The sequence below is a fragment of the Entelurus aequoreus genome, linkage group LG07 (genome assembly GCF_033978785.1).
Source record: "Entelurus aequoreus isolate RoL-2023_Sb linkage group LG07, RoL_Eaeq_v1.1, whole genome shotgun sequence".
In the NCBI taxonomy this organism is placed as follows: Eukaryota; Metazoa; Chordata; class Actinopteri; order Syngnathiformes; family Syngnathidae; genus Entelurus; species Entelurus aequoreus.
The window spans coordinates 58,531,833-58,542,352 of NC_084737.1; the positions used below are offsets into that span (position 1 = coordinate 58,531,833).

Here is a 10,520-nt window from a genome sequence, read left to right on the forward strand (position 1 = left end):
TAACTGTATAATGTGAATATCAATAAATGTATCCCCCAGGTCAATGCAGGTCCTCTTGCCTATGCCAGAGCCTTCTTGGATGACACCTGCGCCAAAAAATATCCGGACAACAAGGTCAAACAGCTCAAAGAAGTTTTCAGGTTCGGGCAGAAGAACACCATCTGCATATATGAGTCACTGTATTTCAGTGTTAATTCACAGCAGCTTCCATTGGGCTCTTAATGTTTGACTCATCATTTTTCAGGCATTTTGTGGAGGCCTGTGGCCAAGCACTGGGTGTAAACGAACGGCTGATCAAAGAGGATCAGCAGGAGTATCAGGATGAAATGAAGGCCAACTACAGGGACCTGACCCGGGAGCTGTCAGACATCATGCATGAGCAGGTAAACCACAACGTCAGGAGTATTGTAGTCAGTATTTTAATCAGAAACTAAAACTGACGCTCGCCGATGTTCTTTTTTGTCCAACAGATTTGAGCAGTGTTAGGAAAATTGCCTTTAAAAAGTAATTGATTACACTTATTTGTTACTTTTCCTAAAAGGTAATTTAATTACTAACACAATGTTTCCTTTATCTTTGATTTGATCAAAACGTTAGTTACGTAAAAGTAATTATGTGTCGCATGATTATATATATATATATATATATATATATATATATATATATATATATATATATATATATATATATTATATATATTTTTTAAATATATATATATATATATATATATATATATATATATATATATATATATATATATATATATATATATATATATATATATATATATATATATATATATATATATATATATATACTACAGTTCAAAAGTTTGGGGTCACCCAAACAATTTTGTGGAATAGCCTTCATTTCTAAGAACAAGAATAGACTGTCGAGTTTCAGATGAATGTTCTCTTTTTCTGGCCATTTTGAGCGTTTAATTGACCCCACAAATGTGATGCTCCAGAAACTCAATCTGCTCAAAGGAAGGTCAGTTTTGTAGCTTCTGTAACAAGCTAAACTGTTTTCAGATGTGTGAACATGATTGCACAAGGGTTTTCTAATCATCAATTAGCCTTCTGAGCCAATGAGCAAACACATTGTACCATTAGAACACTGGAGTGATAGTTGCTGGAAATGGGCCTCTATACACCTATGTAGATATTGCACCAAAAACCAGACATTTGCAGCTAGAATAGTCATTTACCACATTAGCAATGTATAGAGTGTATTTCTTTAAAGTTAAGACTAGTTTAAAGTTATCTTCATTGAAAAGTACAGTGCTTTTCCTTCAAAAATAAGGACATTTCAATGTGACCCCAAACTTTTGAACGGTAGTGTATATATATATATAATCATGCTTCATATATGCCTAATTTCTATGGTTAATCCATTCCATAATTTAATTTCACATACTGATATGCTAAAAAGGGACAAGCGGTAGAAAATGGATGGATGGATGCATATGCTAAAGGTTTTAAGTGTTACATGTGCATACAAATGTTAAATTGGATTTTTCTCAAAGGTTATATTTCTCCTCTTTTGTTGAGAAGAATTGTTGTACATTCTTGGGTAGGACTCGGTTATAGTACATTGCTTTGTACATCATTTTAGCTGTTTGGCTCGAATACGTAAAATACAATCAGCTACTTATCACAGGTCACAGACACAACTTTCTTCTTTCATTCATTGTGCTAGTGTCACAGTGCATTAAACAGTGTTGAAGCTGAGTGGGTGGTATGAGTGGTACGCGGGCTTCATCTAATGGTACACCAAAAAATCACTTGATTAAAGTACATTATTATTATTATTATTATCCATCCATCCATCCATTTTCTACCGCTTGTCCCTTTCGGAGTCGTGGTGGGTGTTGGAGCCTATCTCAGCTGCATTCGGGCAGTAGGCGGCGTACACCCTGGACAAGTCACCACCTCATATTATTATTATTATTATTATTATTATTATTATTATTATTATTATCCCATATTCAAACACAGTGTTAGTGTTGAAACTGTGTGTAATGTTACAATGGCCAAAAATATGAAATATATTTGTTAAATAACAAATGCCTTGTTTTTAATGAGTACTTAGGTCTACCACACTACTGTATTTCATGTTAGTCATTATGGTGGTACTTGAAGAGCCAAGTGTTTTCTGAGGTGGTACCTGGTGAAATAAAATTTGAGAACCTCTGACTTATGGAATATAAAATTAATGTAAAGAAAAAAAAAAAAGTAAGGAATCTCAAAATTTATATGACAAATACATTAAAAACTGTTATAAGAATACATAAGAGGGATTATCATAAACAACCGGACCAGCATATCTCTAATATTCAAGGAAGCTGGAACATACTAAATACAATAAATAGAAATGGAACAGGAAAAAGCTCAAAACAGAAATCATCTTTGATAAAATTGAATAATAACCAATTAATAATTAAGTAGTTTGTAAATGCAGGGCCCCAGTTTAGCAAATAAAATGACGGCCTAGAGAAAAGGAGAGACTAACGGAGGAGATGATTAGATGAAATCCTAATGCCATTTTCATCAGAAGTGTACAGTACATGAAAGTGAAATTATACACACAGGGTTTGCGTGTATCAAAATACGTACAAACGTGATAGAACGAGCATATCTGGGGCCGTACTTATCAAGCTTCTTAGAGTGCCATTTTATACTTAAGTCCTGAAAATTTGCGAAATTTAGTCCTACTCTCAAACTTAAGAATACAAGCTTTTTATCAACGTTCTTAAGTCTAAGAATCACTCCTACTCTCCACGATATTTAAGAGACCTTCAGAGGTGTCTTAAGTGGTTAGGAGTTGCCAGCAGGGGATGGCACTGAGGCGAGAGACGTGCGCGAACGTTCATCTTTGTTTGATGACGAGCAGCTGATCAAACGGTATCGTTTAGACAGAGCAGGTATTATTTTTGTCACAGATTTAATAATTTTCGATTCCTTGTTGATTTCTGCATGTGGCTGCAGTGGACTAGTATATATAGAGCCACCCACACCAGTTTCAAATTAGTTGCCTAATTAATGAATTGGAAAGAAAATGTTATGAGAGTAGCGTATGTGTGTGGCACACACATACGCTAGGTTACAGCATGTGAGGTGAGTGACGTCAGTGAGTGTGTGGGCGAGAGAAGAGAGGGAGCGGTATTGTGAGTGCGAGCGGGGACTAGTTTGTTTTGTGTTGGATTGGCTGTGTGCAAGCAATCAATAAAGCAAGATTTGCAACTAATCGCCGGACTCATAATTCACTCTAAAGTCGTCCGCTGTGGAGACCCACTGCCGGGTAAAGTGAAGGGTGTTGCCCCGAGCATACATCCTGGAGAAGTGTCTCCCCTGCCTCTTTGTTACGGCCTGGGAGCAGGAAGCAGGAAAGGTGCAACAAAAAGGAAACATTTATTTTTGATTCATTGCCAATATTGTTTGTTTGTTTTGTATTATTTTGTAGTTTATTGTCAAAATATACACTCCCATTGTCCACAATAGAAAACAATAAAAGTTTGAAGAAAACAAGGCAGAAACTTGCAAGTGGAAAGCAGAAAATAACAACATTACTTGATAAAAAGGGGACAGAAATCACTGATCAAGACATGATTTTGATGAGGATTGAAGAATTTTATGAAGAACTCTATCAAAGCAGTCAGTCAGTAGACCTTCAATTATCCATAGACTCAGAAGAAATTCCAGACATCACATATTGGGAGGTGCAGCATGCAGTCAAAAACATGAAACGAGGGAAAGCACCAGGTCCAGATAATATTTTAATTGACACAATTAAAGAGGGGGAGGATGTCATTGCTAAGGAGCTGGCGAAGCTATACACAGCTTGCTTACATCAGGGGAAAGTGCCAGAGAAGTGGAAAGAAGCTAACATGATCATCATTTTCAAGAAAGGGGACAAGAGGGACCTCAAGAACTACAGACCTATTAGCCTTCTTTCAAACATATACAAGTTGTTTACAAGAATTCTGACAAATCGAATGGAAAATACACTTAATAGCAACCAACCCAGAGAACAAGCAGGGTTTAGGAGTGGTTTTTCTACCATGGACCATATTCATACATTGAATCAGATCAAAGAAAAATGCCAAGAATACAACAAACCACTTTGTATGGCCTTCATAGACTATGAAAAAGCATTTGATTCGGTGGAGACACAGTCGGTTCTAAAAGCTCTGCAAGATCAAGGAATTCATCATAAGTACATTAACTTACTCAAGGACATCTACACAAACTGCACTACCACAGTTACGCTGCACAAACCAAGCGAGAAAATCCACATAAAGAAGGGTGTCCGACAAGGCGATACAATTTCGCCTAAACTGTTTACAGCTTGTTTGGAAGGCATATTTCGCTCTCTGGAGTGGGAGGATAAAGGAGTTGATATCAACGGAGACAAATTTAATCATCTGAGATTTGCAGATGACATTGTTGTCTTGGGAGAGCAAATCAGTGAAGTGGAAGATATGCTTAAAGACCTTGCAAATGCCAGCAAATGTTGTGGATTGAAAATGAATATGAAAAAAACAAAAGTTATGGCAAATTCCATGGTACCTCATGGACCTGTGACTGTTAATGGAAATGAAATTGATGAAGTTAATGAATATATCTATCTGGGGCAGAGATTTAGCCTGAAAGAAAAGAGTCAAGAACAGGAGATAGGGAGGAGAATCAGATTGGGCTGGTGCCAATATGGAAAACTGAGCAACATCATGAGAGGAGAAATACCGTTAAGCCTAAAAAGAAAGGTCTTTAATCAATGCGTGTTACCAACCATGACATATGGAGCTGAAACCTGGGCATTGTCAAATAAAATGGAAAAGAAAATAGCAGCAGCACAACACAACATGGAAAGAAATATGCTCGGAATCACATACAAAGACAGAAAAACAAATGAATGGGTGAGAAAACAAACGCAAGTCCAAGACATTATGAGAACTATCAAATTCAGTAAGTGGAAGTGGGCTGGACATATCAGTAGAACAGATAATAGATGGACTTCCCTAATGACATCATGGAGACCCATGGATGGGAGCAGAAATAGAGGAAGACCAAGAGTGAGATGGCGAGATGAGATAGACAAATATTGGGGAACAGTGCAGTGGCAGGGAGCAGCTAGAGATCGTTCACTATGGCAGAAACATGCTGAGGCTTTCGTCCAGCAGTGGACTGACAATGGCTGATGATGATGATGATGATTGTCCACTTAAATATTTCCAAGATATTTCTTTATTCTTAGACAACGGATTCCCTTCCGTGATTGGTCATTTCTATGGACACAGAAATGACGTCACCTAAAATTCCGTTTACGGCACATAGTAATGTCGTAATTCAGCTCTGAGTGTGACACTTAAGATTCAGTCCTACACTTCGCTGAAAGTGTGAGTAAGACGCTTGATAACTAACTTTTAAGTGCAGCTTTCAGCGAATAATTTATTTACTCTTAAGTCAACTCTTAGCAGACTTCTTAGGAGTAATTCTAAGAAGCTTGATAAGTACGGCCCCTGATCTACTAAGCTCGTGCGTAGATGATTAAATGAGTAAAATAGCAAGCGCCATATACATTTAGTGAGTCTGTCTTCATGAATGCGTGGAATATATGATAGTTATCAGAACAGACAAAATATAATCACAATTAATTTAATGCATTCGCAATGTGATTTATTTAGCACTCTATGAACGTTTTTGCAAACTGGCAGTTACCCACAAATGTCTGTAAAGAATCACAAAATGTGCACACAAACCTAACAAGCGAGGCTTCTAGGTCTCATGCTGCCCCTCGTTCTTACCTGTCTGTATGGACGCTGAAGACACTGAGGTTGTGGCTTACTAGCTGCTTTGCCTGGCTAAATGTTAAATGTTCAAATCAAGCGGGAAAATAAAACCCTTGTGTTTGTTTTCTGTTTTCCAGATCAACCCAGTGAATGATGGCACCAGGAGTTCTGATGTAGACATTTTCGCAAACAAACTCCACCGTTCCTCATTTTTGCAAATCACTGACACTTCTTTCAAGTCCTAACATGAGGAAATGGTGGATGAAGCCAGTACCCACACTTCATTTTTTTTTCTGCTCCTTTGCCACATACTGTACTGTAGCTGGAAATGTGTGCTCCTCTTGCTGTTATTAACATACCTCAGTTTTAAGGTCATGGTGGGGTTCACTTTGGGTACAGTAAGAGAACAAAATGAAATACATAAAACTGTTTAGTATTACAAATATATATATTTTACTTTAAAAACTGCAAACAACTGGCAGATACATTTCCAATAAATACAAGTATCCTAGCTAAAGTTAACAATTACCTTGACACTATAGGTCATTTATTTAGAACTTAAGTCAACAGTGTGGGAAATGAGTATGTCTCAGTATTGAACTGAATGTTGCATACCAAAAGAAATCCAATTCTAAATACATGTATTGTTACACCCTTACTAGTCATGTATTTAAGGTGTTTTAGCAGAGTAGAAACTTGCATACATACATGCATCTGTATGTTGTTTATTTACATGTGTACCCTTTTTTAACATGACATAATTACTGTATTTTAAAGCAGTGAAGATGAACTCTCACAATTCCAAAACATTATATTGTGTACAGACGTCCTACAATGTGTTTTATTGTTAGACACAGGTCCGTGATTGGATGGATGTGCTGTAGTCATTGACAGCTAAGTGTCTCTATTGTTGTCTTTTATTCTGGATGTATGTGTGCGTTAACATTTGTAAGTAGCTTTTATAAAAAGTTATGTGACAAATAGCTTTTCGAAGTTTTCAATAATGTGATTTTCCCCCAAAATATAATTCAATATATTTTTTTACTCTATTTTTATATACAGTATTACCACATATTTAGATACACTGCCACACCTGCACCCGCTTTAAACACTAATTGGAGGCCTTGAGCTTGGACTAAGCATGTTGAGGTAAAACAATCGTATTTCTATAGCAAGATGTCAATTTAAAGCAGAGTGAAAATGTCGCATACATGCACTGTTTTAACATGTAGAAATGGTTCCAACTGGGATGTTGCAGAAAGTTATTTCACAATTGATTGTTAAAACAAACAAATCAAGTTTGCAGTGACCACTTTGTCAATGTCTACATGAACTTAAAATAAACTGTAAACACATTTTTATCAATGCATTTACTTTTCTTATCCTCCATATACCTACTGGTACATGTGAGCATTTAAACAAAATAAATTAGGAAATGTCCAAAGGGAATTGATTTGTGTGTTGATGATGTTGTATAGTGTGTATGTTGCAATTAATAGCATCAAGAAAATATTGCTAAATAGCAAGGGAGGGCTCTGTATGCTCTGCGTATTCCCACGTGTAGGAATGGATGCTGGTGGGATCTATGAAGGGTGTCCATCAGTTATATGTGGTTAAAGTCGCCTGCAACCACATACAATGTCTCCATGTGCTTAGTTTGCAGCGCACTTATAGTGTCATGTAGTAGCTTGTATATTAAGACAAAGAGGTAAATAAAGAGACCCATGCCCACCAAGTTGAACATATTTGTAAGAATTTTCCCCCAGTAATCTCAGTCTGACATAATGTGGCAGTAAATAGTATGCTGCACAGATGTCCAAAGTGTGAGCCTTGGCTGCATTTGTAGCCCCACTCCCCAGCCTGAAAAGAGAAAAAGTTGAAATATTGTATTTTTACAACAAAATATCACACTAACAAAAATAACTATTGAAATATCTAACAGCTTAGCGCAGTGCTTGTCAATTATTTTCTGTCCTGACCCCCTGGGTAGCAGAATTATTTTCACAATACCCCTTAATAAAATGATAATTGAGAACTTGATTATACTAACACAGATAAACTCTTTTTATCTGTGTTACCTGCTTGGTCCAGATCTGCATTTACATGCAAACCAATTTACATCTGAAGTTTATGAAGTCAATTTGTAACATTTAACAAGACTGCTCAGTCTGCATAATTCCCAATACACAAAAAAGTGCAAATGAGTCACTGGGTTGGGAATTTTTGTAAACCCAACACAGAAACATGAAAAAAGTTTTAAAATTGAAAATCCTAAATTAAACTAGCTATATGAGCTTATTCCTTTCAAAAAGAGCAATGCTTCTTTTGTTTTTGTGCAAAGATTTGCAACAATGTTGCATGTATAGCATTTTATCAGAACTAAGGGAGGGAAGTACAAAAGCCAAAACCAGCGAAGTTGACACTTTTTGTAATTCCTAAACAAAAACAGAATACAATGATTTGCAAATACTTTTCAATTTATATTTAATTGAATAGACTGCCAATACAAGGGGCATTTTTTTTTACCACTGTGTTACATGGCCTTTCCTTTTAACAACACTCAATAAACGTTTGGGAACTGAGGAGACCAATTTTTGAAGCTTTTCAGGTGGAATTCTTTCCCATTCTTGCTTGATGTACAGCTTAAGTAGTTCAACAGTTCTCCGTTGGGGTATTTTAGGCTTCATATTGCGCCATACATTTTAAATGGGAGACAAGTCTGGACTACAGGCAGGCCAGTCTAGTACCCGCACTCTTTTACTACGAAGCCACGCTGTTGTAACACGTGCAGAATGTGGCTTGGCATTTTCTTGCTGAAATAAGCAGGGGCGTCCATGAAGAAGACGTTGCTTGGATGGCAACATATGTTGCTCCAAAACCTGTATGTACCTTTCACTATTAGTGGTGCCTTCACAGATGTGTAAATTACCCATGCCTTGGGCACTAATACACCCCATACCATTACAGATGCTTGCTTTTGAACTTTGCGCCTGTAACAGTCCGGATGGTTCTTTTTCTCTTTTGGTCCTGAGGACACAACGTCCAAAAACTATTTGAAATGTGGACTCGTCAGATCACAGAATACTTTTCGACTTTGCATCAGTCCTTCTTAGATGAGGCTAGCGAAGCCGGTGGCGTTTCTGGGTGTTGTTGATAAATGGCTTTCATTTTGCATAGTAGAGTTTTAACTTGCACTTACAGATGTAGCAAAAAACTGTAGTTACTGACAGTGGTTTTCAGAAGTGTTCCTGAGTCCATGTGGTGCTATCCTTTACACACTTATCTCGCTTTCTGATGCAGTATCTGACCTGAGGGGTCGAAGGTCATGGGCATTCAATGTTGGTTTCTGGCCTTACCGCTTACGTGCAGTGATTTCTCCAGATTCTCTGAACCTTTTGGTGATTTTAAGGACCGTAGATGGTGAAATCCCCAAATTCCTTGAAGTAGCTCATTGAGAAATGTTGTTCTTAAACTGTTCGAGAATTCGCTCACGCATTTGTTCACAAAGTGGTGACCCTCGCCCCATCCTTGTTTGTGAATGACTGAGCATTTCATGGAAGCTGCTTTTATACCCAATCATGGCACCCACCTGTTCCCAATTAGCCTGTTCACCTGTGGGATGTTCCAAATAAGTGTTTGATGAGCATTCCTCAACTTTCTCAGTCTTTTTTGCCACTTGTGCCAGCATTTTGTAAACATGTTGCTGGCATTAAATTCCAAATCAGCTGATATTTGCAAAAAATTAAGTTTACTAGTTCGAATGTTATGTATCTTGTCTTTGCAGTCTATTCAACTCATTATAGGTTGAAAATGATTTGCAAATCATTGTATTCTGTTTTTTTTTGTGATTTACACAACGTGCCAACCTCACTGGTTTTGGGTTTTGTATATATTTCCATGAACTAAATAGTCTATCCAGGTACAATTTAAAAAGGCCTTTAACCCTGACACATTTTAAACTGTCCGGGCCATTTAAACCCAAACAACATAGCCCATCATAACATAATTTTACAACATACACATGTCCACAACAGCAGGACAGCTTCAGGACCACGGAGAGCAACTATGTCATTTTGACATGGTCTATTGTGGTGTTAAACTGCTCGTAGACTGTGCATTTCGTTTACTCATGCATTGTTGTAATACGGGGCATTTTGGTTGGCAAAAAGCCAGCCAGGCTCACAGTAACAGCAGTCTAATTTGGGGGAATAGCACATCCACCTGTGGGGAAGTTTTTATCCCAACTTTCGATTGTTGTTATTAAATGTGAAATAGACCTTTGGATCTGTGTGGGCCCATTTCAAGGTGTATCTTTTAAGGTTGGCTGTTTTAAAGTAAAATTGGCTCGATCAGTTTTAAAACACTCCAGGGGAGCGTTTTCATCATCCACGGTCTGCGTGTCACCTGTAGCGCGGGGAGACCTGCCGCTTCCGTTTCCAGTGTCCAGCGCGGGGGAGGAGGAGGGCTGCTGGTCAAGCACCAGGTCTGGCTCTATCCTAAACCAGCTCACAATTTCTGAGTCACTAACATCCCCGCTATACTGCAGAGAGAGAAAGAAGATATTTAAACTGTTTATAGGCGGCTTGGATACTACAATAACAACTAGTTTCCATCTAAATCACACATTGTGTATAGCGGAGTGATTGTCAGAATTGCTACCTGTGAATCTGGGGCCGTACTTATCAAGCTTCTTAGAGTGCCATTTTACACTTAAGTCCTGAGAATTTGCGAA

General features: G+C 37.6%; 1 protein-coding gene across 5 annotated transcripts in view; it reads left to right on the plus strand.

The window, feature by feature from the left end:
• Window positions 1-7,491, plus strand: part of LOC133654080 (dedicator of cytokinesis protein 9-like) — a 201,796-nt gene extending 194,305 nt beyond the window's left edge. For all 5 annotated transcript variants that reach the window (XM_062054078.1, XM_062054083.1, XM_062054081.1 and 2 more), the window contains exons 50-52: window positions 40-140; window positions 245-383; window positions 5,926-7,491. In XM_062054078.1, coding sequence (XP_061910062.1) covers window positions 40-140; window positions 245-383; window positions 5,926-6,033 — 348 coding nt within the window. In that variant the 3' untranslated portion in view covers window positions 6,034-7,491. The remainder of the gene's footprint in view (window positions 1-39; window positions 141-244; window positions 384-5,925) is intronic.
• Window positions 7,492-10,520: the final 3,029 nt, after the last annotated feature.